This window comes from Chelonia mydas, chromosome 13, assembly GCF_015237465.2.
Source record: "Chelonia mydas isolate rCheMyd1 chromosome 13, rCheMyd1.pri.v2, whole genome shotgun sequence".
NCBI lineage: Eukaryota > Metazoa > Chordata > Testudines > Cheloniidae > Chelonia > Chelonia mydas.
Window position 1 is genome coordinate 35,288,166 of NC_051253.2, and position 25,978 is coordinate 35,314,143.

At 66.0% G+C, this 25,978-nt stretch overlaps 3 protein-coding genes across 8 annotated transcripts in view; 1 reads left to right on the top strand and 2 right to left on the bottom strand.

Annotated features, from left to right (window-relative positions):
• GMPR2 (guanosine monophosphate reductase 2) lies at positions 1–4,542 on the top strand. Of its 3 annotated transcripts, XM_027827736.3 has the most exons (9): positions 1–142; positions 302–421; positions 1,102–1,185; positions 1,543–1,716; positions 2,371–2,452; positions 2,884–2,990; positions 3,290–3,332; positions 3,414–3,573; positions 3,876–4,542. In XM_027827736.3, the coding sequence occupies exons 1-9, from the start codon at positions 56–58 to the stop codon at positions 4,063–4,065; spliced, it is 1,047 nt and encodes a 348-aa protein (XP_027683537.2). In that variant the 5' UTR covers positions 1–55; the 3' UTR covers positions 4,066–4,542. The 3 variants fall into 3 exon arrangements, with proteins under 3 accessions (XP_027683537.2, XP_043382830.1, XP_043382831.1); XM_043526895.1 differs by lacking the exon at positions 1,102–1,185; XM_043526896.1 differs by lacking the exons at positions 2,371–2,452; positions 2,884–2,990.
• TINF2 (TERF1 interacting nuclear factor 2) lies at positions 4,484–10,103 on the bottom strand. The gene is made up of 12 exons (XM_043527360.1): positions 10,073–10,103; positions 9,844–9,969; positions 9,073–9,287; positions 8,889–8,990; positions 7,256–7,357; positions 6,598–6,708; positions 6,405–6,516; positions 5,998–6,112; positions 5,869–5,921; positions 5,482–5,543; positions 4,712–4,780; positions 4,484–4,633 (listed from the first exon to the last, which is right to left on the bottom strand). The coding sequence occupies exons 1-12, from the start codon at positions 10,101–10,103 to the stop codon at positions 4,517–4,519; spliced, it is 1,215 nt and encodes a 404-aa protein (XP_043383295.1). The 3' UTR covers positions 4,484–4,516.
• The window catches only part of TGM1 (transglutaminase 1), a 21,117-nt gene continuing 2,144 nt past the window's right edge, over positions 7,006–25,978 (bottom strand). Inside the window, exons 2-16 of one of the 4 annotated variants that reach the window (XM_043526830.1) lie at positions 25,438–25,668; positions 24,552–24,743; positions 20,683–20,934; positions 20,081–20,199; positions 19,785–19,892; positions 19,447–19,621; positions 18,346–18,484; positions 18,107–18,210; positions 17,647–17,735; positions 17,049–17,202; positions 15,239–15,520; positions 13,679–13,839; positions 11,415–11,551; positions 10,542–10,930; positions 7,006–7,016 (exon numbers count right to left, since the gene is read on the bottom strand). In XM_043526830.1, coding sequence (XP_043382765.1) covers positions 10,591–10,930; positions 11,415–11,551; positions 13,679–13,839; positions 15,239–15,520; positions 17,049–17,202; positions 17,647–17,735; positions 18,107–18,210; positions 18,346–18,484; positions 19,447–19,621; positions 19,785–19,892; positions 20,081–20,199; positions 20,683–20,934; positions 24,552–24,743; positions 25,438–25,663 — 2,478 coding nt within the window. In that variant the 5' untranslated portion in view covers positions 25,664–25,668 and the 3' untranslated portion in view covers positions 7,006–7,016; positions 10,542–10,590. Of the gene's footprint in view, positions 7,017–10,200; positions 10,931–11,414; positions 11,552–13,678; positions 13,840–15,238; positions 15,521–17,048; positions 17,203–17,646; positions 17,736–18,106; positions 18,211–18,345; positions 18,485–19,446; positions 19,622–19,784; positions 19,893–20,080; positions 20,200–20,682; positions 20,935–24,551; positions 24,744–25,321; positions 25,406–25,437; positions 25,669–25,978 lie in introns of those variants that run through there. The other 3 variants (XM_043526831.1, XM_037915701.2, XM_043526832.1) reach the window with 3 other exon arrangements.

Below are 25,978 nucleotides of genomic sequence, written 5' to 3' on the forward strand. Positions count from 1 at the left end.
ATTGTGGAGGAGTCTCCCCAGCGTGTCCTGAGCCACAGACTCTGCCTCCCCGACCATGCCGCACATCGATAACAACATCAAGCTGGACTTCAAGGACGTCTTGCTGAGACCCAAGCGCAGCACCCTGAAATCCCGGAGCGAGGTAAGTGCCCCAGCCTGGCTCTCGCTCTGCTAGGAGTCCCCAGGCCTTCCTGGGGGGAGACCCACAGCCTATCCCTGAGTGGCTGGGGGCAGATATGGTGCACCCTTAGGGTTCTTCCTCTGGGTGCCCTGCTAGCGCCTCTCTCCCTCTCTGGCATAGGTGGATCTCCTCCGATCGTTCACCTTCCGCAATTCGCACCAGAAGTATAGTGGGATCCCCATCATCGCCGCCAACATGGACACTGTGGGCACCTTCGAGATGGCCAAAGCCCTTTGCAAGGTACCTGATCCAGGGATCCCCCAGCCATCTCCTGTAGCAGCAGCATCACTGATTCCCCAGCTAATCAGCAAAGGGGATCCACACACCCCCATGTGTTCTTCTTCCCAGCCAATCAGCACTGGGGATCCCCCCCAACCAACCCTGGGGCAGGTCATACACCATGTGATTAACTGCCCCAGCCATTCAGCATCAGGGATCCCCCCTCCTCCCTGCAGGACTGTAGCAGCATTATAAGCCATGTGATTGACTTCCCAGCCAATCAGCATTAGGGATCCCCCCCTCCTCCCCTCAAGGCTGAAGCAGCACTGTAAACCACCTGATTAAGTGCACAGCCAATCAACAATCAGGGTGTCCCCTGGAATCTTCCACTATACGAAGGGGAGTTCATGACTATGATTTTGGGCTGTTCCATTATAGTAGGGGGGGAATATTCCCACCTGCTGGTGGGCTGTTCCATTATAGCAAGGGGAAGAATTTTCTTTTCTCTGTTCCATTATATCTTCTTGGTGGGTTGTTCCATTATATGGGGTGGAAGGATATCTCTGTTCCTGGTTGGCAATTCCATTTTGGGGGAGGGGGGGGATCTTTTCTCTTGGTGGATTATTCCATTATGATGGGATGTCGGGGTGAGGGCGTCCCTCTGCTCAGTGTCACACCCCTATATCCTTCTTTCTCCACAGTTCTCACTCTTTACTGCCATCCACAAGCACTACAAGCTGGAGGAGTGGAAGGAGTTTGCTGCCCAGGAGCCCGATTGCCTGCAGGTGCACGGGGTGTGGGGGGGTGTTGGCCCCACGCCCCCAACTACCTCCAGGGGAATGAACCCCGATGCTGTCCTGGGAGACATCCTAGCCCCCGCTTTCCCCCAGCTGCCCCAGGGGTGTCTCCTGCCCTATGGGGAGCCATCCCATCCCCTCCCCACTACCTCCTTATTGCCTCGGGGGGATGTTCTCTCCCCAGAAAACAATCCCAGTACCCCACTGCCAGGGAGTCCCCTTCCCCCACAGATCACCCCACTCTCCCCGTATTGCCCCAGGAAGCCATCCCAACTCCCTCCTCCCCAGATCTTACCCCTGGAGATCTCTGTCTCGGAGTGTCCTCACATCAGTGTGTCTCTCCAGCACGTGGCGGCTAGTTCAGGCACCAGCCCCTCAGACCTGGAGCAGCTGGAGAAGATCCTGGAAGCCCTACCCCAGGTGCGCTACATCTGCCTGGACGTGGCCAACGGCTACTCGGAGCACTTTGTCCAGTTCCTGCGGGACGTGCGCAAACGCTTCCCTGACCACACCATCATGGTACGTACCGCCTCACCCCCGTCAGTCACACAGTCATGGTTGGTACTGCCCCATCCCTGCCACTACCACCATCATGCTACGTGCCGCCCCCACCCGTCAGTCATACAATCATGGAACGTACCACCCCACCCCCGCCAGTCATACAATCATGGTATGTACTGCCCCACCCCCGCCAGTACCACCATCATGGTATGTACTGCCCCACCCTTGCCAGTACCACTATCATGGTATGTACCACCTACTCCCCTGCCACTCATACGATCATGGTATGTACCGCCCCACCCCCATCAGTCATACAGTGATAGTATGTACCAGCCCAGCCTGGGCCATTACCACCATCACTGTACGTACTGCCCTCTCCCCCACCAATTGCATCATTGTGGTACGTACCGTCCCATCCCTTCCAGTCACAACATGGTGGTACATACTGCCCCCAGCTGGTACCACCCTCATGGTATGTACCCTTTGTCAATCACACCATTGCTCCCGCCCCCCTGACCACCACCACCATCATGGTACATACTCCCTTGTCAATCACATCATGGTATGAACCCCACCCCTGGTATGTACAGCCCTCCCCACCATGATGGTACGTTCCACTGCCCCCCACCCCAGGGCATGTGGGGACTTGAGGGCTCCCTGATCTCCCTGCAGGCTGGGAACGTGGTGACAGGGGAGATGGTGGAGGAGCTGATCCTCTCTGGCGCCGACATCATCAAAGTGGGCATTGGACCAGGTGACTGGGCCGGGGGTGGGGCTAAAACCTGGGGGGCTGGGCTATCTCAGCGTGATGGGGGGAATACACACACCCCGGGAGGGGGCTGGGCTATCTCAGCGTGATGGGGGGATACACACACCCTGTGGGGGCTGGACCATCTCAGTAGGATGAGGGGGATACACACCCAGGGGGGTGGGAGGGCTGGACCATCTCAGCATGATGGGGGGTGTGGGGGGGATACACCCCCCGCAGGGGGCTGGACCTTCTCAGCAGGATGCGGGGGATACACACAGCCTGGGGAGGGTTGGACCATCTCAGCAGGGTGAGGGGGATACACACACTCCAGGGGATGGGGGGAACCAGACCATCTCAGCAGGATGGGGGATCGCCCATTAGTGGGGTGCTCTCGCCCACTGGTGGGCACTGATGCCCATCCCTGCTGTGTCAAGGTTCGGTCTGTACCACTCGGAAGAAGACAGGGGTGGGGTACCCCCAGCTGAGCGCTGTTCTGGAATGTGCCGATGCAGCCCATGGCCTCAACGGGCACATCATCTCGGTGAGCAGCACCAGATGGCTCGGTTCTATTCGGTGAGGGGAGGGGGGCCAGTGGTTAGAGCAGGGGACTGGGAGCCAGGACTCCTGGGTTCTATCCAGTGAGGTGAGGGGAGGCCAGTGGTTAGAGCAGGGGACTGGGAGCCAGGACTCCTGGGTTCTATCTGGCTCTGGGAGGGGAGCGGGGTCCAGTGGTTAGAGCAGGGAGGCTGGGAGCCAGGTCTCCTGGGTTCCATGGCTGGCCTGAGCAGGGGAGTGCCTCAGTTTCCCCTCCTGATTGCTCTCTCTGTCTCTCTCCCCTAGGATGGGGGCTGCAGTTGCCCGGGGGACGTGGCTAAGGCGTTTGGTAAGTGCAGCCCACCTCCCACCTTGGGTTGAGCGAGCTGGGGGTCCTGTTACCTCACTAGCCCCCCTCTTGTGGTTGCAGGTGCCGGCGCAGACTTTGTCATGCTAGGGGGGATGCTGGCAGGACACACGGAGTCAGGGGGGGAGCTGATCGAGAGGGGGGGCAAGAAATACAAACTCTTCTATGGGATGAGCTCCGACGTGGCCATGAAGAAATATGCTGGGGGAGTGGCAGAGTACAGGTACGGCCCAGGCTCGCTCTGCAGGGGGTGCTGTGAGAGTGGGGCAGGGCCTGTGTGGGGAGGGCTGGGATCGCCCCAGGGGGGTACTGGGGGCAGGAAGTGGAGGTGGGACAGTGCTTTCCTGGGAAGTGCTTTGGGGATGGGCTCTCCTCCTGAGGGGCGCCGTGGGGCTCTCTCACTCTCCCCCGCAGGGCGTTGGAGGGCGCTGTGGGGCAGGCCGGGCTCTCTCCCGGGGGGCGCCTGGGGGCTCTCGTGCTCTCCTCCTGAGGGGCGCCGTGGGGCTCTCACACTCTCCCCCGCAGGGCGTCGGAGGGCCGGGCGGTGGAGGTGCCGTTCCGGGGCGCCGTGGGGCACACGCTGCGGGACCTGCTGGGCGGGCTCCGCTCCACCTGCACCTACGTGGGCGCCGCGAAACTGAAGGAGCTGAGCCGCCGAACCACCTTCATCCGGGTCACCCCTCAGGGGCCCCCCCTATTCGGGGCAGGGGATTAGGGGCCCCCAGCACACCCCAGCTCCAGGGGATCAGGGCCCCATAATGAACCCCAACTTCGAGGGTCAGGCCCCACCCTGAGGAGTTTTGCCTATTAATCCCCCTCTTTGAGGGGCTGAGGCCCAGCCACGAGGAACCCCCTGCCCTGGGCACCCCAATATTTCCCTCTTGAAAGCACGGGGGCAGCAGTGCTCAGCCCTACCCCCGCAGGATGGAGGGGACAGAGCCAAGGGATCTCCGAATTTTCCCCGATCATTCCATTCCCCGGAGCAGCCCCTGACGTTAAGGGGGGCAGAAGGGACCCCTAATTCCCTCCCCGTCTCCTCCAGGGGATCCATCCCCCCCAAAGGTCATCTCCCCCTGCTCTGCCAGAGGTGGGCTATGGGGCACCCCCCAAATGAAGGAGACCGAGGGGGGGGACCGGGCTGAATCATGTGCCATGTTTATTTGGTGTCACCAATAAGAGGCTTTGTGGGGCACCCTCCGGAGGCTGACGCATCTGTGCCGTGGGGTGGGGGAGCTGCCCCCCCTAGAGGGGGCAGGGTTCCGGGAGCGCAGCAGCCAGGGCACCTGCAACGAGAGAGGGAGAGTGGGTGAGGGGGGCACAGGAGCGCCCCTCGTCCCCAGGGCACACGGAGGGTCACTCACCTGCTGGGGGTCCAGGTGGTCGGAGAGGGTGGGGATCAGGGTGTTGTGCCGCGTGCGCTGGTAGCTGGCCTGGGGGCGACGGGGGTGTGTGTGAGTGATGGGGTCTGAGCAGGCCCCCCAAGGAACCCCTGAACCCCAGCCTGAGAGCCAGGCCCCCCGCCTAACCCCTGAACCCCAGCCTGAGAGCCAGGCCCCCCGCCTAACCCCTGAACCTCAGCCTGAGAGCCTGCGCCCTCAAGTTACCCCTGAACCCCAGTGTGAGAGCCTGGCCCCCTGAGTGACTCCAGAAGCCCCCTGAAAGCCAGACACCCCACATGACCCCTGAACCCCCCTGAGTGACCACTGAAGCCCCCTGAGACCCTGGCCCCCCCAAGTAATCCCTGAACCCCAGTGTGAGAGCCTGGCCCCCTGAGTGACCCCTGAACCCCAGTGTGAGAGCCTGGCCCCCTGAGTGACCCCTGAACCCCAGTGTGAGAGCCTGGCCCCCTGAGTGACTCCAGAAGCCCCCTGAGAGCCAGGCACCCCACATGACCCCTGAACCCCCCTGAGTGACCATTGAAGCCCCCTGAGACCCTGGCCCCCCCCCCCAAGTAATCCATGAACCCCGAGTGACCCTTGAATCTCAGCTTGAGAGCCTGGCCCCCTGAGTGACCCCTGACCACCCCCAAGCTCCAACTGCCCCCCTTGAGCCCCCAGACCCCCAGGCCGCTCTGCACTAGCCTGAGCCCTGGCAGTGTCTCCTGCCCCCCCTCCTCCCCCCCCTCGCTTACCTTCCTGCGGGGGCAGCAGCTCTCCTCCTCTTCCGACTCCCACACGATGTCCCTGCTCGCGTCTGGAGGGAGCAGGGCGTTACACATGTGGCCCCGGACGCCTGGGTTCAACCCAACCTCGGTCTCGCAGGGGTGCGTGGGGATGGGGACAAGTGCACCCCCCTCAGGGTTCACCATTGGGACACACCCAGGCTCCTGGTTCCTCCTGGCATGGGGGTGGGGACATACACACGGACTCCTGGGTTCACCACTGGCCCCTGCTCCTGTGGGGGTGGGGGGAAAAGGCCAGGGAATGACAACCCGGGATTCCACCCTGTCCTGGTCCCTGCGTTGGGGGACCCCACCCGGCCGCCTGGGTTCCCCCCTTTCCGAGCGGCTGATACCTACCCAGGTCCTGCTCTTCGGGCGGCTGGCAGTGCAGGCCAAGGTCGGGGGGCATCCTGGGGGGAGAGAGGGGAGGGGGTGAGCAGGGCGGAAGGTGGGAGGGGACAGGGAGCGGGGAGGAGACAGACTCACTCTTCCTGCGCGGGCGCCGCCCCCTCTTGGCTCTGCCCCTGGTGGGACCCAGGCGTCCTGGGCAGTGGCTGCTCCGCCCCCGGCTGGGGCAGGGAGGGTGTGCTGGTCACCAAGCCTGGGGGGAGAAGGGAAGTGGGTGGAGCCTGGGATGAGTTCTGCCCCCCCATGTCTTGCCCCATGAGTCCTGCCCCACCCCCAGGCGCTCCCACCCAGCCACATGCCACACCCCTAAGTGCTCCCACCCACCCATGCGCCCCACCCCCAGGCGCTCCCACCCAGCCACATGCCACACCCCTAAGTGCTCCCACCCACCCATGCGCCCCACCCCCAGGCGCTCCCACCCAGCCACCTGCCCCACCCCCAGGCACTCCCGTCCGCCGGCGTGCCCCCCCCAAAGCCCCGCCTACCCGTGGGCTGGTGGTGGCCCATGTCGGTGAGGTACTGGGCCAGGACGCCGAGCTGTGGGGGGCGCTGGGGGGACCCAGCCAGGGGGCACTCGCTCCAGGCAGCCTCCTGCAGCTGAGGGGAGGGGGGATTAGAGTGTGGGTTCCAGAACTGACCCCCGCTTCCTTCCTGCTCCCCCCCATTCCCTCCTCATACCTGCTGGAGCTGGGGCGGGGACAGGGAGCTCTCCAGGCGCACCAGATACTCGTAGAGCAGCCCCTCCAGCCCCCCCAGGAAGGGCTCCCCGTATTCGGCCTCCAGCTGTTCCTGCCGCGAGAGCACAGACGTCAGCGTGCGGACCCCCCAACACCATGTGCCCTCGGCACAGCCCCCCAGCTCTCTGTGCCCCCCATGTGGCATGCAGCACAGCCCCTGCCCGTTTGGACCCCCCCCAACCCTGTGTGCCCCCTGGCATAGCCCCCCAACTCTCCGTGCCCTCCAACCCCCTGACACAGCTCCTTGTGCTCCCAACCTCCTGTGCCCCCTGGCACAGCCCCCTGTGTGGCCCCCAACCCCATGTGCTCCCTAGCACAGCCCCCCAGCTGTGTGCCCCCAACCCCCTGACAGCCCCCCAGCTCCCTGTGCCCCACATCCTCTGGCACAGCCCCCCCAAGCTGCTGCACCTCTGGCACAGCCCCTCAACTCCCTGTGCCCCCCAACCTCCTGCACTCCAGAATAGCCCCCCATGTCTCCAACCCTCTGCGCTCCCCAGCACAGCCCACCAGCCCCACCTGTGCCCCCAACACACCCACATTGCAGCACCCCAATTCCCCACCCCCGGTATCCTCCAGAGCCACGCCCCATCCCAGCTCACCTCCACGTAGGTCTCCCGACGCTGCCGGTCGCTCAGCAGTCCCAGCACCAGCTCCCGGAAGGTCTCCTGGGCTTCTCCCACCAGGCGCAGGTCCCGGGGGGTCTGGGCGGGGGGCAGCAGACGTGAGGCCCTGGGTCCAAGCAGCTGCTGAAATGCAGCCACCTCTAGGGTGCAGTGGGGCGCCCAGCAGCAACACGGCACGGGAACCAGCCACCCCACCCACAGCGCCCCCTTCTGCCACACAGGGCCAGCTCTAATTGCCAGGGGAGAGCGCTCCCTGCCCGCAGCACAGCGCCCCCTAGTGCCAGCAGTGCGTGTGGGGGGAGAGCGCCCCACTGGGTCCCCACCCCTCCCGCAGCACAGTGCCCCCTAGTGCCAGCACTGAGTGTGAGGGGAGAGCGCCCCACTGAGCCCCCGCCCCTCCCCGCAGCACAGCGCCCCCTAGTGCCAGCACTGAGTGTGGGGGGAGAGCGCCCCACTGGGTCCCCACCCCTCCCGCAGCACAGCGCCCCCTAGTGCCAGCACTGAGTGTGGGGGGAGAGCGCCCCACTGAGCCCCCGCCCCTCCCCGCAGCACAGCGCCCCCTAGTGCCAGCACTGAGTGTGGGGGGAGAGCGCCCCACTGGGTCCCCACCCCTCCCGCAGCACAGCGCCCCCTAGTGCCAGCACTGAGTGTGGGGGGAGAGCGCCCCACTGGGTCCCCACCCCTCCCGCAGCACAGCGCCCCCTAGTGCCAGCACTGAGTGTTGGGGGAGAGCGCCCCACTGGGTCCCCGCCCCTCCTGCAGCACAACGCCCCCTAGTGCCAGCAGTGAGTGTGGCGGGAGAGCGCCCCACTGGGTCCTCACCCCTCCCGCAGCACAGCGCCCCCTAGTGCCAGCACTGAGTGTGGGGGGAGAGCGCCCCACTGAGCCTCCGCCCCTCCCCGCAGCACAACACCCCCTAGTGCCAGCACTGAGTGTGGGGGCAGAGCGCCCCACTGGGTCCCCGCCCCTCCCTGCAGCACAACGCCCCCTAGCGCCATGCTGGGGCCAGGTCTGATGGCCAGAGAAGAGTGCCCCCTGCTGATCCCCCCGCCCCGCTCCCTGCAGCGCGGCGCCCCCTAGTGCCAGCACTGAGTGTGGGGGGAGAGCGCCCCACTGGGTCCCCGCCCCTCCCTGCAGCACAGTGCCCCCTAGCGCCATGCTGGGGCCAGGTCTGATGGCCAGAGAAGAGTGCCCCCTGCTGATCCCCCCGCCCCGCTCCCTGCAGCGCGGCGCCCCCTAGTGCCAGCACTGAGTGTGGGGGGAGAGCGCCCCACTGGGTCCCCGCCCCTCCCTGCAGCACAACGCCCCCTAGCGCCATGCTGGGGCCAGGTCTGACGGCCAGAGAAGAGTGCCCCCTGCTGATCCCCCTGTCCCGCTCCCTGCAGCGCGGCGCCCCCTAGTGCCAGCACTGAGTGTGGGGGGAGAGCGCCCCACTGGGTCCCCGCCCCTCCCTGCAGCACAGTGCCCCCTAGCGCCATGCTGGGGCCAGGTCTGATGGCCAGAGAAGAGTGCCCCCTGCTGATCCCCCCGCCCCGCTCCCTGCAGCGCGGCGCCCCCTAGTGCCACGTGGTGCCCAGGGAGCCGTCCCCCGCTGCAGGGCGGCACTCACGGCCAGCGGGTGGCGCTGGTGCTCGCCCTCGGGGAAGTAGGTGTCCACGGCGTGGTAGATCTTCCCGTCCGGCTGCTCCTCCTGCAGCATCCCCATGATCACCTGCGGGGGAGCAGAGCACACTGGGCTAGCGGGCCAGAGCTGGGGGGGAGGCGGGGGGGCGGGGGCAGATGCCCCCCCTTACCGCAGCCTGCAGGCCCAGGCGCAGCCGGGCGTAGTGGCGGAAGCAGACGATGTCAGGGGCCGCCTGCCCCACGGCCTCCAGCAGCCCCAGCACCCGCGGGAAGTCGCGCACCTGCCGCGCCCGCACCACCTGCCAGGCAGCCGCTGCGGCCAGCCGCAGGGGGGCACAGGGGTCTTGGCTGGGGGGGGGCCGGCGCGCTGCCCCCCACCACCCACCTGGGGGGAGAGAGACAGAAAGGGGGGGTCAGAGTGTCTCCTGCACCCCACTTCTGGGCCCCCTAGCCCCGCCCCGCCTCCATCCCTATTGCCCCGCCCCTCCTCTATCCCGCCTTTCTCTAGCCCCTCCCCCGCCCCACCTCCAGCCCCACTGCCCCGCCCCCTCCCCACCTCCGGGCCCCCTAGCCCCGCCCCACCTCCATCCCTATTGCCCCTCCCCTCCTCTACCCCGCCTCTCTCTAGCCCCTGCCCCACCCCACCTCCAGCCCCACTGCCCCGCCCTGCCCCCTCTCTCGCCCCGACCCCGCCCCACCTCCATCCCTATTGCCCCGCCCCGCCACCCGGCCCTGCCCTAGCCCTGCCCCACCTCCAGCCTCTGGACACGCCTTCCTCTGCCCCGCCTCTCTCTAGCCCCTCCCCCGCCCCAGTGCCCCGCCCCCTCTCTTGCCCCGCCCAACTGCCGGACCCAATAGCCCCGCCCCCTGTCCCGCTCCCAGCGCCGGCCCCGCCCCTCGTGTCCCCGTCCCCGGACCCTCTTGCCCCCACCGCCACTCACCCGTTTTCTCCCACGTCACTTCCGGCCATGGCTGGCCCCGGCCCGGGCCGCTGGCGGCTCTTCCTGGCCCTGCCGCTCGCGCCGCCCGCCGTCGGGCCGGTCTCCGCACGTCACTTCCGGGTCGGGCTGCGCGAGTCGGGGCCGGAGGCGGCCGAGTTATCCTGGCTCCCGCCGCAGCCCCGCCCCTTATGGGAGGCCCCGCCCCCGTGAAACCCCGCCCCCGGGAGACCCCGCCCCTTCCTCGTGCCCCCGCCCCCCATCGCGGGTGGCTCCGCCGCCTTGGGCTGGGACCCCCCCGGGTCCCTGCGCCCCGCGGGCCCCGCGGGCGGAGAAAACGTCGGAAGCGGGAGTCTGGGGCAAACCTTTATTGCAAACAACGACCAGAGCCCGAGGCGCCGCCGGGTCCCCCCGGCTCGGGAACGGCCCGGCCACGGCTCCGCGATCCGCCTCCGCCGGGAGGCCGAGCCCCGGGGGGCCCGGGAGGAGCTGCTCCCTCGCTCTGCGGCGGGCGGAAAGCAGGGGCGCTGGGTCCGCGGCGGGCAGGACGGCAGCTTGGGGGACTTCAGCGGGGGCTGGGTGGAGACAGAGGGGTCGGGGGTCGGGGGGGGAGGGGGAGTGTGGATGGATGGAGCCGCATTTCAACACTGCTGGGCGGGGGGGCGGGGGGGGGGGGCGGGGGGGCGGGTGGGGGGGCAGACGCCCCGCTCCCGCCCGCGGCACCGAGCACCCCTTTGCCCCCTGTGGGGCTCAGCCGGCCCGGCCGGCCCGGCCTGGGTCTCGGTGACGGGCGGGGGAGTTCCGGGGGTCTGGCTGGCGCGAGGGGGAGCCCCGTGCCGGGGAGCCCCTGGCTGGGGAGCCCCGTGCCGGGGAGCCCCTGGCGGGGGAGCCCCTGGCCCGGGCCTCCCGGGCTGGGGAGCTGCGAGCGGGGGCCGGCTGGCCCCCTGCGCCCGGGGCTACATCCACGGTCACCACCCCGTGGACCTGGGAGAGCTGTGGGCTGTCCAGGCTGGCCACCAGCTGGCGCCGCCCGGCCCGGAGCGGCACGAATGTCTGGCGGAAGGAGATCGTCTGGTGCCCACCGATGGTCCTGTGGGGAGAGGAGAAGGGGTCAGGACGCCCGAGTTCCATCCCAGCCCTGGGAGTGGAAGGGGGTCTAGTGGTTAGAGCAAAGGGAAGTGGGTTGGGTGCTAGGACTCCTGGGTTCCATCCGTGGCTAGGGGAGGGGAAGGGAGGGGGTCTAGTGATTAGAGTGGCAGGGGGTGGGGAGACTGGGAGCCAGGACTCCTGGGTTCTCTCCCCAGCTCAGGAAGGAGAATGGGGTCTAGTGGTTAGAAGAGGGGGGCCAGGTGCCAGGGTTCCATCCCTAGCTCAGGGAAGGGAGGGGGGTCTAGTGATTAGAGTGGCAGGGTGTGGGGAGACTGGGAGTCAGGACTTCTGGGTTCTCTCCCCTGTTCAGGGAGGATAGTGGGGTCTAGTGGTTAGAGGTGTGGGGCTAGGAGCCAGGACTCCTGGGTTCCATCCCTGGCTCTGAGAGAGGAGTGGGAGCGGAGGAGGGTGGGGGGATCACTCACCCTATGGTTGTGGCCTTGGGGCTGGACATCCCCGACCCCTCCATGTGGAAGACAGCACCCGTCAGCGTCTGGGGCAGTGGGTTCTTGAAGACGACTTGCACCTGGGTCTCCTTGCCCACCACAGCTGGGCCCAGAACCTGAGAGAGAGAGGTGAGAACCCAGGTGTCCGGGCCAGCTTCGTCCTCCCCACACAGCCCCCCACCCCCAGGAAATCCCAGGTGTCTGGGTCCTCTCGATTCACCTGCCCTTGCAGTGAGAGAATCCAGGCACCTGGACCCCCCTTTACCATGAGCCTCAGGTTCCCCCCTGCCCCCCCCAGTGCAAGAACCCAGGTGTCCGGGCTGTCCCCAGCACTCAGAGAACTCAAGTGTCAGGTTTCCCCCCATAGTCAGAGAACACCAGTGTCTGGGCCCCCCCGGCAGTCAGAGAACCCAGGCTTCCGGGCCCCCTTACCGTGAGTGTCAGACACCCCGCCCCCCCCCCCCCGGCTGCATAGTGAGAGAACCCAGGCGTCCGGGCCCCTTACCGTGAGCGTCAGACCCCCCCCATAGTGAGAGAACCCAGGTGTCCAGGCCCCCTTACCGTGAGCGTCAGACCCCCCCCCCCCATAGTGAGAGAACCCAGGCGTCCGGGCCCCCTTACCGTGAGCGTCAGACCCCCCCCCCCCGCTGCATAGTGAGAGAACCCAGGCGTCCGGGCCCCGTTACCGTGAGCGTCAGACTCTCCCCCCATAGTGAGAGAACCCAGGCGTCCGGGCCCCTTACCGTGAGCGTCAGAGCCCCCCTTAGTGAGAGAACCCAGGTGTCCGGGCCTCCTTACCGTGAGCGTCAGACTCTCCCTCCATAGTGAGAGAACCCAGGCGTCCGGGCCCCCTTACCGTGAGCGTCAGACCCCCCCCATAGTGAGAGAACCCAGGTGTCTGGGTCCCCTTACCGTGAGCGTCAGACCCCCCCCCCACCAGCTGCATAGTGAGAGAACCCAGGCGTCCGGGCCCCCTTACCGTGAGCGTCAGACTCTCACCCCATAGTGAGAGAACCCAGGTGTCCGGGCCCCCTTACCGTGAGCGTCAGACCCCCCCCCCTCCCATAGTGCAAGATCCCAGGTGTCCGGGCTGTCCCCAGCACTCAGAGAACTCAAGTGTCAGGTTTCCCCCCATAGTCAGAGAACACCGGTGTCTGGGCCCCCCCGGCAGTCAGAGAACCCAGGCGTCCCGGCCCCCTTACCGTGAGCGTCAGACCCCCCCATAGTGAGAGAACCCAGGCGTCCAGGCCCCTTCCCGTGAGCATCAGACGCCCCCCCATAGTGAGAGAACCCAGGCGTCCAGGCCCCTTCCCGTGAGCATCAGACCCCCCCCATAGTGAGAGAACCCAGGCGTCCCGGCCCCCTTACCGTGAGCGTCAGACCCCCCCCCATAGTGAGAGAACCCAGGTGTCCGGGCCCCCTTACCGTGAGCGTCAGACCCACCCCCCCGGCTGCATAGTGAGAGAACCCAGGCGTCCGGGCCCCCTTACCGTGAGCATCAGACTCCCCCCATAGTGAGAGAACCCAGGTGTCTGGGCCTCCTTACCATGAGCGTCAGACTCTCCCTCCATAGTGAGAGAACCCAGGCATCCGGGCCCCCTTACCGTGAGCGTCAGACCCCCCCCATAGTGAGAGAACCCAGGTGTCTGGGTCCCCTTACCGTGAGCGTCAGACCCCCCCTCCCCCAGCTGCATAGTGAGAGAACCCAGGCGTCCGGGCCCCCTTACCGTGAGCGTCAGACTCTCACCCCATAGTGAGAGAACCCAGGTGTCCGGGCCCCCTTACCGTGAGCGTCAGACCCCCCCCTCCCATAGTGCAAGAACCCAGGTGTCCGGGCTGTCCCCAGCACTCAGAGAACTCAAGTGTCAGGTTTCCCCCCATAGTCAGAGAACACCGGTGTCTGGGCCCCCCCGGCAGTCAGAGAACCCAGGCGTCCCGGCCCCCTTACCGTGAGCGTCAGACCCCCCCCATAGTGAGAGAACCCAGGCGTCCAGGCCCGTTCCCGTGAGCATCAGACCCCCCCCCCCCGCATAGTGAGAGAACCCAGGCGTCCGGGCCCCCTTACCGTGAGCGTCAGACCCCTCCCCCCCGCTGCATAGTGAGAGAACCCAGGCGTCCGGGCCCCTTACTGTGAGCATCAGACCCCCCCCATAGTGAGAGAACCCAGGCGTCCGGGCCCCCTTACCGTGAGCGCCAGACTCTCCCCCCATAGTGAGAGAACCCAGGCGTCCGGGCCCCCTTACCGTGAGCGTCAGGTCCGGCGTGCGCAGGCGGAAGCTGTGCTGCTTGGCGAGTACCTGCCCGGTCTGAGCCACCTTCCCCGAGACACTGAGCATGAGGGCCGCCTGGTCCACGAGGTGGGGCTGGTACTCGGCATAGGACACCACCATGCGGACGGACTGGGCTGCAGGGGGCAAGGAGGGGGTCAGAGAGCCCGGTGGGGGCAGGGGCACCCAGGGTCACGGAGGGGCCGGGGCTGAGAGGATCAATGGGTCAGGACGGGATTCGGGGTATGTGCGGGGCTTCTGAGATCGGGGGCTGGGTTTGAGGGTTCGGGGGGATATGCAGTGGTGGGGGTGGGTTTGGGGAGACTTGGGGGGAGGAGGTTTGGGGGGCCCTGGAGGGATGGGTTTGGAGGTACCACTTTTGCCAGGCAGGTAGCCGGTCCTGTTTGAAGTCGCTTTGGGTCACCTCGGCGTAGTTTGGGGTTCTGGGGGGCTGGGCATCGGCGTGCAGGGGATTGGGGAGTTCAGAAGCTGGAGGTTCAGGGTGACTTGGGGGGCTAGGTGGGGTTTGGCTGCGCAGGAGATGAGATTGGGGTTCACAGGGATGTGGGGGTGTGGACTGAGACTTAGAAGACAGGGTGGATTTGTGGGTTCGCGATGGGGAGATAAGAGGCTGGGAACCGTGGGCTCAGGAGATTGGGATTCAGGGGTGTGGATTGAGGTTTTGGGGGTTTAGGAGCTGGGGGGATTTGGGATCCAGCATCAGGGGAATGGATTGTGGACCAGGGTTTCAGGGGATCGGGGTTCAGAGGCATTTGGGGATGGGTTGGGAGCGCGGGGCCCAGGGGATCAGGGTTGCAGGGAGTCAGGATTCAGGGGGATTCCCTGGAGGCTAGGAGGTCAGGCTTCCGAGGCGTTTGGGAGGTGGGTGGGTGGTTTTGTGGCTTCAAGAACTGGAGGATTTGGGCTGGGGTTCAGGGGATGGATTGGGGCTCAGGATTGCAGACGGTTGGGGTTCAGGGGGATGGATTGGAGGCTGGGGGGTCAGGGTTCAGAGACTTTGGGGGGTGGGCTGGGGATCGGGGTATCAGGGCTGCAGGAGATCAGGGCTGCAGGGGGTCAAGGTTCAGGGGTGTGGGCTAGGGGGCCGGAGGCTCAGGGCTGCAGGGGGTGGGGGTTCAGGGCTGCAGGGGGCTGGGGTTCAGGGGTGTGAGCTAAGGGGCCAGGGGATCAGGGCTGTAGGGGGCAGGGGTTCAGGGCTGCAGGGGGATCACTGTTTGGGGGGTGGGCTGGGGGTCAGGGCTGCAGGGGGTCAGGACTCCACGGGGCCAGGGTTCAGGGGCCTGGGGGCCAGGGCTGCAGGTGGATTGAGGTTCAGGGGTGTGGGGGCTTGGGGCCAGGGGGTCAGGGCTGCAGGGGGTTGGTGTTTGCGGGGGTGCGCTGGGTGTCAGGGGTTCAGGGCTGCAGGGGGTTGGGGTTCAGGGCTGCAGGGGGTTGGGGCTGCGGGGGGGTCAGGGGATCAGGCCTGCAGGGGGATCAGGGCTTCAGGGGGTCGAGGTTCAGGGGGCCGGGGCTCACCTCCTCCCGGCGGGATCTGCACCTGCCGGCTCTCCTGTTTGAAGGTGCTCCCCGTCACGCCCGTGTAGAACATGGGGGCCAGGTGCAGGCTGAGGGCCACGCTGTGGCTGCTGCTGCCCCGGTTGCTCAGGGCCACCTGGATGCTCACGTCCTGGCCCATGATGGCCTCGGAGGTCTCCACGCTCAGCGACACGTCCTCGCCCCACTCCTTGTTCTTGTAGATGTGTGCCTTGGTGCCGTGCCGTGCCGCCGTCTCCACCGCTTGCCGCTCGGCTTCCGAGCCTGGTGGGGGGGCCACGAGGAGTCAGCGAGGGCGGGAGCTGGGCCTCCCCCCGGGACTAGTGTCCTTGTGCAAGGGTGGGCGCTTGTGCGCAAACAGCAGTGCCTGAGCATGCATGGGTGTGCAAACACCAGGGCGTATTAGAAGGTGAGTGTGCAAAGAGAAATGGATGAGCGTGCAAACAGAAATGGGCGAGTAAGTGTGTACATTCAGAAACAAAAGGCTGCAGACGTGGGTGTGCATGAATGAGCGTGCAAATGCAGGGGAAATGATCATGAACAGGATTGTGTGTGTGCTAACATGGCAAATCAGTGTGCAGGCGTAGTCGTGCGACTGCGTGGAAATGTGTCGGTGGAAGAATGAGAGAGTTCAAGTGCAGAAAACGGAGCGTGTGAACAGATGTGTGTGTGCACGCATGAGTAAGTGTGCAACAATGACCAAGCAAGCGTGCAGGTGAACGTATGGGTGCAAACAGAAAAGTGGGTGCTCAAACACAAACGAGGGAGTGGGAAGGCCAACAAGCGAGCGTGGAAACGTGTTTGGGGTGCACAGGTGAGCATACGCACGTGTAAAAGTGCGTGTGCAAACACGGTTGCGTGTGCAAAGCTAGCCAACACGTCTGTGTCAGGTTAGTGTGTACCTCGGTATACGAACGCTCGGCTGTTACAGGAGCTCGCTGGGGCTCTTTCCCCCACGCATTCCGCTCACCCGCACACCCGCACACCAGCCCAGCCCCGTGTTTGGCACAAGCAGCGAGGAAAGGTGCCCAGATCCGGCCACGCTCGGTCCAGGTCTCCGCGTGAGCCGAGGAGGGGCCGGCCTGGCCCCTGGAATGCCATTCTCCAAATCGGAGATGAGCCAAGACCCAGAACAAATACGAAGGGAACCGGCCCGACAGGGTGGGTTGGTAGGGGTCAAATCCTCCTGGAAATGCTCCTGCACCACTGGGAGCCCAGCCTCCGTGTGAGGGGAGTGTCACAACTCTGCTCGGGCCAGCTCCCCGGAGAGCGTGGTCGCACTGAGCAGACGGCGATGCGTGGGGGTCCAGGGATGGAGCGTACAATGGATCAACAGCGCCCAGGGAGACGGGAGCACGCAAACCTGGACGGGTGAGGGCACAAGAACGAGCGTGCAAACAAAACCAGCAGGCAAGCATGCAAATGGAGTGCGGAAGACATGCAGACAGGAGCCTGCAAACACTGACACTTGAGCGTGCAAACAGGATGGTGAGAGAGAAGGACAAGAGTGCCCAGGGAGTGCGTATATACGTAAGAGAGGCCAAAGGAGTGTGCAAGAGTGAGTGTGCAAATGAAGAAGAGGGCATGTGAAGTATGCAACAGTGAGCGTGCACGTGCAGGAGAGTGTGTGTGCAGCGTGCCAGAGCCAGTGTGCAAATGCAGCCGAGGTGCCATGAGCAGGCATGCACGGCAAGGATGAAACCTGCGTGGCCAAGCGTGCACAGGCGAGTGTGTAAGGCGGTGCGAGGGGCCCGGCCCGCCTGGCGCTGCCCCCCCCGTGCCCGACGCGTACCCTCAGGGTGCTTGTAGAGATCGGTGATGTCGTGACGCTGGTGTGAGCCCACGGCCTTGGTGCTGATCAGGTGCCCGATGGCCTTTTCCTCCACGTAGACGATCTTGTAGGTGCCATCGGCCTGGCGCTGCCAGTACACCTTGTCGCTGTTCACCTGGGGGGTGGGGATTGGGTCAGCGCCCCACGGAGACCCCGCCCCTTCGCAGCCCCCATGGACTGTCCCTGCCCCTTCGCAGCCCCTACAGAGAGACCCCGCCCCAACACAGGGTCCCACAGAGAGACCCTGCCCCCACAGAGACCCCACCCCTTCACAGCCCCCATAGACTGTCCCGGCCCCTTCGCAGCCCCTACGGAGAGACCCCACCCCAACACAGGGTCCAACAGAGAGACCCTGCCCCCACCGAGACCCCTCCCCTTCACAGCCCTCATTCACTGTCCTGGCCCCTTCGCAGCCCCTAAGAAGAGACCCCGCCCCAACACAGGGTCCCACAGAGAGACCCTGCCCCCACAAAGACCCCACCCCTTCACAGCCCCCCCCCCAAATACTGATGTTCATCTTTGGGGGGAGCAGACTTTTTTGCCCTCCCCCCCCAAATACCTCAGCAAAGATGAAGGGCGCGTCGTACTTCAGATACACCTGCCCTCTCTTAATGGCCTCCACCGAGCAGGGCCCGCAGCAGAAGATACCTGGGGGGAGAGGTTAAGGGGGTCAGATATGGGAAGAATTCGGGGAAGAGGCAGTGGGGGTGGGAGACACACACACAGTCACACGAACATCCCCTGTGGGGCTCAGGGCCCCAAAAGCCACATTCCCGTTGTCCTGGGGAACTCCCCGACACTGGATCACACCCACCAGAGGGGAAGTGCGCCCAGGGGGAGGTGCATTGTGGGAGGGGGCTTCTCACGCTCCAGCAGAAGGGGACCCCTCTGTCCAAGACCCCCATCTCATCCTCTGGCTTCGCTTTCAAACCTATTCCTCAGCCTCCCCCTCTTCTCCCCTCCCCCTTCTTCCTCTGCCCTCCACCCCCTTGCTTCCCCCCCCTCTGCCCCCCACTCACCACTGCTGGTCTCTTGCGGGGTGGCATCGACCACTTGCCACCCGTCATACCCTGAGGGCAGGTCGGGCCGGGTCATCCAGCAGTCGTTCCACACGTGGAAATTCCTGGGGGGCAGAGCGGGGGGGGGGTTACCGGTTGCATCAGAGCCCCCCTTCTCCCCCCCACAGCCAGCGCCTCCCTCCCCACAGCGCCTCCTACTGGAGTAGCCGGGAGCTGCCCCCCGGTGGCCGCCCCCTCACCAGACGGAGTCGGCGTTGAGCCGTTCCAGCGGTTTCATGTTCTCGTCGAAGTAGACGTCCATGGTGAGGCTGACGTCCGTGTCGTGGGCCGAGTTGTAGTTGGTGACCGTGCGGGTGGCGATCCCAAAGCACCGCAGGACTGGGGAGGGGGGCAGAACGGGGGTATGTGTGTCGGGCTGTCGGGAGGGGCACAGCGCTAGCCCTGTCTGGCCTCTTCATTCTTTCCCTCCATTCTTTGATTCATTCATTTCCTCCCTCCCTCTTTCCATCCCTTCGTTGCCTCCATTCCTCCCTCCCCTCCTTCATCCTCCATCTGTCTCCATCCCCTCCCTCTCGCTCTCTCTTCCCTTCCCTCGGTTGTTTCATTCCTTCTCTCCTTCCACCCCCCACGCCTCTCTTCTTTCCTTCTAGTCCTCCTTTCTCTGCATTCCTCCATTCCCTCCTTCTCGCAAGCCCTGCTTTCATCCCCTCTCCTTGCTTTTCATTCCCTCTATTCTTCCTCTCCCGGCATCCCCGCCAGTGCTTCTCTGTCTCCAGTCTTTCCTTCCCGCTTCCCATTCGTTCATTCCCTCGGCCCCCTACTGACCAGTCAGACCACAACCTCCCCCCAGCAGTGCCCCCTGGTGGCCAGAAGGGGCAGTGCGTCCCCCTGAGGTGCCCCCTGGTGGCCAGCCAGGCCTGGCGTGTTCCCCCACAGCGGTGCCCCCTGGTGGCCAGCCAGGCCCGGCGTGTTCCCCCACAGCGGTGCCCCTGGTGGCCAGCCAGGCCTGGCGTGTTCCCCCACAGCGGTGCCCCCTAGTGGCCAGTGGGGGCAGCGTGTTCCCTCCCAGCAGTGCCCCCCAATGGCTAGTGGGAGACAGCACATCCCCCCTCCCCAGTGGTGTCCCCCGGCAGCTGGCCAGGGGTGGTTTCCCCCCCCCGCAGTGGTCTGCTGGTCTCGCACGCCCCCCCCGGCAATGCCCCCGAGTGACCAGTTGGCAGCGTGTCCCCCCAGCAATGCCCCCTGTTGGCCAGCCAGGCCTGGTGCTCCCCTCAGGTGATGCCCCCCCCGTGGCCAGTGGGGGGCAGTGCCCCCCGCCAGCAGCGGCGCGCCCTGATTACCGGTTGTGACGACGCCGGCGAAGACCCAGCACTGGCCGTAGAGGACGGGGTAGCCAGTGCGGTGGTACTGCCGGAGGATGTCCACGCTGCCCACCCAGGCCGAGGGGTTGGTGCCCCGCGAGTAGTCACCCGTCCAGTTCCCCACCAGCACCCCGTTGTCATCCAGGGAGTTCACCTGCCCCACACCGGGGGGGGGGGGGAGAGAGAGCGGTGAGGGGGGGTAGAAAGGTCAGGGGAGGGACTGCAGGGACAGACAGGTGCGGAGGGTGGAGGTCAGGATGGGATGGGCTAGGGGGGTGGAGGTGCCCCCCCCGCCCACGGGCCCCTCCTCCACTCACCATGGCGGAGACGACGCGGGAGACGCTGATGGGGTCCCCGCGCCCCGAGTGGGGCATCCCGCGCCGGTCCAGGATGTACAGGCAGGCGTCCAGCAGCCCCCGGTCAAACTGGGGGGGAAGAGATGGTGGTCAGCGCCGAACAGCCCCCTCCGGCCCGGGGACCCCTCTCCTGGGGTGCCCCCTCCTCCATCCCCCTCCCTTCTCCCCCTCCTGCCACAGGACCCCTCCCCTGGGGTAAGCCCTGCCCCATCCCCCTTCTGCTCCAGGACCCCCCCATCCCTGCCCCTGGGTCCCACCTGTCCGTAGTTCCAGGTGCGCTCCCCGATCTGGCTCTCGGTGCCGTAGTAGATGCGCCCGCTCTCGTTGAGCACGTATTCCTCCAGCCAGTCGTCCTGTGGCAGGTACACGGCGTCCTCTGGGGGGGGGGGGGGGGGGGGGGAGAGAGCCTGTCAGCTCCACCCACTGCCTCACAGCCCCGCCCACTGCCTCACAGCCCCGCCCACTGCCCCTCGGCCCCGCCCACTGCCCCGCGGCCCTGGCCCCTCCTGCCCCAGATACACCCTGTCCTCTTTGTCCACACCGAGCCCCCTTGGGAGGAAGGGACCATCAGTCTGACACCGGCCCCGCAGTCCCACCCTTCCCCCATGGCTCCACCCCAAACCCTCCTGCTCCAGGTGTTCTGGCTCCCCCATGTGCTGTGAGCTTCCCCCTGGCCGTGCCCCCACGCCCTGCGAGCCTGACCCCCAGCGGCTGCAAGCTTCCCTCTGGCAACATCCCCGCGCCCCCCACGCCCTGCGAGCCTGACCCCCATGTGCTGTGAGCTTCCCCCTGGCCGTGCCCCCACGCCCTGCGAGCCTGACCCCCACGTGCTTCCCCCTGGCCGCTGCGCCCCACTCACCGCGGCACCAGGGGTTGAAGAGGATGTAGATCTCGTTGCGGGGGTCGAAGGGCATCTGGTACTCGCCTGCCCGGCTCCGGGTCTTGACGCTGAAGCGGTATTTGCCGATGACGGCGGTGGGGGCGGTGCTGACCCGCAGGGACAGGCTGTTGCTGCTGGAGTCCCTCACTTCGGCTGCCCAGCCCAGCCCAGGCAGCGGGGCCCCCACCGGCACCAGGATGTGGGTGGCCTTGGACACCTGGGGCGTGGGACCTGGCGGGGGGGGGAGACAGGGAGTTAAACCCTCTGCAGGGTAACCCCCCCCGCCCTGTGGTCAGCCACCCTCCAGCCAGCCCCCTGCCTCTCCCTGCCCAGCCCCTCTCTATTCCCTGACACCCCTCCCCAAGCCCTCCAGCCAGCCCCCCGCTTCTCCCTGCCCAGCCCCTCTCTATTTCCTGACACCCCTCCCCAAGCCCTCCGGCCAGCCCCCTGCCTCTCCCTGCCCAGCCCCTCTCTATTTCCTGACACCCCACTCCCCAAGCCCTCCGGCCAGCCCCCTGCCTCTCCCTGCCCAGCCCCTCTCTATTTCCTGACACCCCACTCCCCAAGCCCTCCGGCCAGCCCGCCGCCTCTCCCTGCCCAGCCCCTCTCTATTTCCTGACACCCCACTCCCCAAGCCCTCCGGCCAGCCCGCCGCCTCTCCCTGCCCAGCCCCTCTCTATTTCCTGACACCCCACTCCCCAAGCCCTCCGGCCAGCCCGCCGCCTCTCCCTGCCCAGCCCCTCTCTATTTCCTGACACCCCACTCCCCAAGCCCTCCGGCCAGCCCGCCGCCTCTCCCTGCCCAGCCCCTCTCTATTTCCTGACACCCCACTCCCCAAGCCCTCCAGCCAGCCCCCTCCCTCTCCCTGCCCAGCCCCTCTCTATTTCCTGACACCCCACTCCCCAAGCCCTCCGGCCAGCCCGCCGCCTCTCCCTGCCCAGCCCCTCTCTATTCCCTGACACCTCATCCCCCAACAAGCCAGCCAGACCCCCATCAACTCTTCCCTGCTCTGGCCAACCCCTTCCAGGAGAAACCTACAATCCATCCCCCCCACCCTCTGTCCATCTACCCCCCCCCCCCGCCATTCTCTACAGATGGACCAGTCACCCCCATGTGCCCCCATCCCCGGGCCCAGACACCCAGAGGTATTTGATCTCACATAGCACAGGACTGGAGGGGCACTGCTGGGGAGAAGCTTGCAACCCCAGGCTGTTCCTAGCCAGGGGCACTGCTGGAGGGAAGCTCATAGGCCCGGCATATCCCTGGCCGGGGCCACTGCTGGGGGGAAGCTCACAGGCCTGGCGTGTCCTGCCATCCCAGCCCTGTGATCTCAGCTCCATCAGCAGGTCTGGGCAGGAGGGGCCCCTCCCAAACCTGTTCGACCCGAGTGTGGGGGAGCGGGGGTGGGGCCCAGTGGGGTGCGGTTGCCCCGCTTCCCTTCCACACCCTGCTGCCTCCCACACCCTGTCTCTCAGCCATCTTGGGACTGCCACGCTGTGAGCTGCTCCCCAGCAATGACCCCAAGCTGGGAAAGTGGGGTCTCCAGGGCTGCGAGCTTCCCCCCAGCAGTGCCCTCAGATAGGACAGGGGGCGAATCGGGTGTTGTGAGCTCCCCCACACTGGTGCCATGTGGCCTTGAGGTCTGGCCAAGCAGAGAGGGGTGTGGGAATGTGGCCACCACATCTGGGGAGCTGCTGGTGCAGTCGGACCGCTAATGATCGGGTGGGTTTGTGGCCCCAGGGCGTGGGACCTAGGAAGGGGGTTAATTACAAAGCCAGCTGGGTCGGCAACCAAGGGAATGGGCCACACCTCAGAGCCAGCCCCGTGGAGAGGCAGAATTCCTTCCCCACCCCGCCGATCAGCCTCGGCCTCTCATAAGAACAGCCAGACTGGGTCAGACCAAGGGTCCATCTAGCCCAGTGTCCTATCCTCTGACAGTGGCCAACGCCAGGTACCCCAGAGGGAATGGAAGACCAGGTGATCATCCAGTGATCCTCCCCTGTCTCCCATTGGCCCCTGGCAAACAGAGGCCAGGGCCACCTATCCTGGCTAATAGCCATTGATGGACCTGTCCTCCATGAATTTATCTAGTTTTTTTTTTTTTATCCCTGTTATAGTCTTGGCCTTGACAACATCCTCTGGCAAGGAGTTCCCCAAGTTAACTGTGCATTGTGTGAAAAAAATACTTCCTTTTGTTTGTTTTAAACCTGCTGCCTATTAATTTCATTGGGTGACTCCTGGCTGTCGTGTTATGAGAAGGGGTAAATGACACTTATTCACTTTCTCCGCACCCGTCATGATCATATCCCCCCGCCCCGAGTCATTTTTTTCCAAGCGGAAACGTCCCAGTCTTATTAATCTCTCCTCATACGGCAGCCGTTCCAGACCCCTCATCATTTCTGTTGCCCTTTTCTGAACCTTTTCCAATTCCAATAAGTTTTTTTGAGGTGGGGCGACCAGAACCGCATGCAGGATTCAGCAGGGGGCACTGTGGGGAGTGGGGCCGGAGATCCAGCAGTGCAGGGTCCTGTCTCCCATCAGGTGTTGCCATGGGGCATTGGGGAGAAGCACAGGGAGGCAGGGGGCACTATGGGATGGAAGGGGGGAGCGGCAGGGGGAGTTGCAGGGCACCGGGGGCTGCTGGGGGCAGCAGGGGGTGCCATTCGGCAGCAGGGGGCAGCGGGGGCAGGAAGAGGGCAGCAGGGAGGTAGCAGGAGGTGCTGGGGGGCAGTGGGACGTAGAAGGGGCCCCAGGGATCAACTCTCACCAATGAGCAGCTCCAGGCAGACCTGATGCAGCTCGGAGCAGCAGGGGGCGCTGGGGAGCAGCAGGGGGCAGCAGGGTGGAAGGGGGGAGCAGCAGGGGTGCATGGGGGCCCATCTCTCACCAACAAGCAGCTCCAGGCAGACGCGGTGCAGCTCGGAGTCATAGGGGGAGCAGTGGGGGGTGGGAGCAGTGGGGGGCGCTGCAGGGGGCAGCGGGGGGAGCATGGGGGGCGTCTCTCACCGACAAGCAGCTCCAGGCAGACGCGGTGCAGCTCGGGGTCGTAGGGGGAGCAGTGGGGGGTGGGAGCAGTGGGGGGCGCTGCAGGGGGCAGTGGGGGGAGCATAGGGGGCGTCTCTCACCGACGAGCAGCTCCAGGCAGACCCGGTGCAGCTCGGGGTCGTAGGGGGAGCAGTGGGGCGCTGGGGAGCAGTGGGGGGGCCCTGCAGGGGGCAGCGGGGGGAGCATGGGGGGCGTCTCTCACCGATGAGCAGCTCCAGGCAGACGCGGTGCAGCTCGGGGTCGTAGGGGGAGCAGTGGGGGGTGAGAGCAGTGGGGGGCCCTGCAGGGGGCAGCGGGGGGAGCATGGGGGGTGTCTCTCACCGATTAACAGCTCCAGGCAGACGTGGTGCGGCTCGGGGTCGTAGGGGGAGCAGTGGGGCGCTGGGGAGCAGTGGGGGGCCCTGCAGGGGGCAGCGGGGGGAGCATGGGGGGCGTCTCTCACCGATGAGCAGCTCCAGGCAGACACGGTGCAGCTTGGGGTCGTAGGGGGAGCAGTGGGGGGTGGGAGCAGTGGGGGGTCCTGCAGGGGGCAGCGGGGGGAGCATGGGGGGCGTCTCTCACCGACGAGCAGCTCCAGGCAGACCCGGTGCAGCTCGGGGTCGTAGGGGGAGCAGTGGGGCGCTGGGGAGCAGTGGGGGGCCCTGCAGGGGGCAGCGGGGGGAGCATGGGGGGCGTCTCTCACCGACGAGCAGCTCCAGGCAGACCCGGTGCAGCTCGGGGTCGTAGGGGGAGCAGTGGGGCGCTGGGGAGCAGTGGGGGGCCCTGCAGGGGGCAGCAGGGGGAGCATGGGGGGCGTCTCTCACCGACGAGCAGCTCCAGGCAGACCCGGTGCAGCTCGGGGTCGTAGGGCTGCTGCAGTTGCAGGCGGATGTCGAAGGGCTGCCCCCGGCGCACGATCAGCTCGTCGTACTCGAACTCGTCCGTGTGGTGGGCTCGGCGCGTTGCCCCCGAGCGCTGCCCCATCAGGTCCACGCCGCTCACCACCAGCATCCCCTCTGCGGGACAGGGCGCCGGTCAGTGGGGAGCCCCAGTGGGGGAGGGGTGGGGTCAGCAGGGGACCCCTGAGACCCTTAAAGGGGAACTCCAGAAGGTGGAGGGGCAGGGGACACCCCAAGTCCAGAATGTGGACTGGAAATGCAGCGGGAACCCCAGTGGCAGTGGGGGGAGGGGAAGGGGCCAGATGCCCAGAAGATGTATGAGGGGGGAGGGTCAGCAGGGGCCCCCCAGAGCAGGAGGGCTGTTCTGGGCGGAAGGGGGACCCTGGGACAGGGGATCAGAGTGGGGCAGGTTGCTCCGGGGGGGGGGAAGAGGAGTGAGGGGGTCCCACGTGGAGGCTGGGGTTCCTGGAGGGGAATTGGGGGTACATGGGGGGGACATGGGGGGACCCAGGTGGACTCCAGTGGGGGGTAGCATCCGGTTTCTCCTCCACTCCCTGGTGCCGTTCCTCCATTCCTCCTGGTGGGGAATTGGGGGGACATGGGGGGACATGAGGGGACATGGGGGGCCCCAGGTGGACTCTGGTGGGGAGCAGCATCCGGTTTCTCCTCCACTCCCTGCTGCCCTCAACACCCACCTGCGGGACCTCCTGCTCCAGGGGCTGCGAGCTTCCCTGCAGCGGTGCCTGGATCAAGCCCAGCGCTGGTTCAGCATCATGGGGGACCCCTCCCGCCCCCGGGGAACCCCCCTCACCCCGGATGACTGGCTGGCCCGGCCGGGACCCCGGCACCTCCCCCGGGGCCGGCCCCCAGTCTGTGTCGTCCCTGGGCCCCGCGCAGCATTTGCAGCATTTGCAGAATTTGCTGAAAAAGGATCGCTTCCTCCTTTCGGGCTGGGTTTCAGGGGGGCCGGGCTGGCGCACCCGGTAGCTGGCACTCGCCCACCTCCCCACATCCATCCGGGTATTGGGCTCCGGCATCCTGCCTGGGGTGGAAGAGAGACAAGCAGTGAACACAGTTCCCCGGCGCTGTTATATGCGGCTGTTCCCCAGCCATGCCCCAGAGGTGGCTGCGTTTCAGCACTGGGCACATCACTTCCTGACATGTGTCGGGGGGAGGGCTGCCTGCCTGGCGGGCCGCACAAACCGAGCGATGGGGAAATCGGCCTCGGGACAGTGAGGAACTAGGTCAGAGATGCTTCACCCTCGTTCTGCGTCAGATGCCGAGTCTGAGTCGGGGAGGGAACCCAGGAGTCATGACTCCCCCACTTCCAGCCCTGCTCTAACCACTAGACC

What these genes read in the sequence shown, in the direction of transcription:
- GMPR2 (XM_027827736.3), top strand. Translation starts at nt 56, where the DNA reads ATGCCGCACATCGATAACAACATCAAGCTGGACTTCAAGGACGTCTTG. An exon ending in TGGCCAAAGCCCTTTGCAAG is followed by an intron (nt 422 to 1,101) that starts GTACCTGATCCA and finishes CTTTCTCCACAG; the next exon opens with TTCTCACTCTTTACTGCCAT. An exon ending in GGGGGAGTGGCAGAGTACAG is followed by an intron (nt 3,574 to 3,875) that starts GTACGGCCCAGG and finishes TCTCCCCCGCAG; the next exon opens with GGCGTCGGAGGGCCGGGCGG.
- TINF2 (XM_043527360.1), bottom strand. Translation starts at nt 10,103, where the DNA reads ATGGGGGGCGGGGGCACGAGGAAGGGGCGGG. An exon ending in AGTGACGTGGGAGAAAACGG is followed by an intron (nt 9,288 to 9,843) that starts GTGAGTGGCGGT and finishes CTCTCCCCCCAG; the next exon opens with GTGGGTGGTGGGGGGCAGCG. An exon ending in CCCCGCCCCAGCTCCAGCAG is followed by an intron (nt 6,517 to 6,597) that starts GTATGAGGAGGG and finishes CCCTCCCCTCAG; the next exon opens with CTGCAGGAGGCTGCCTGGAG.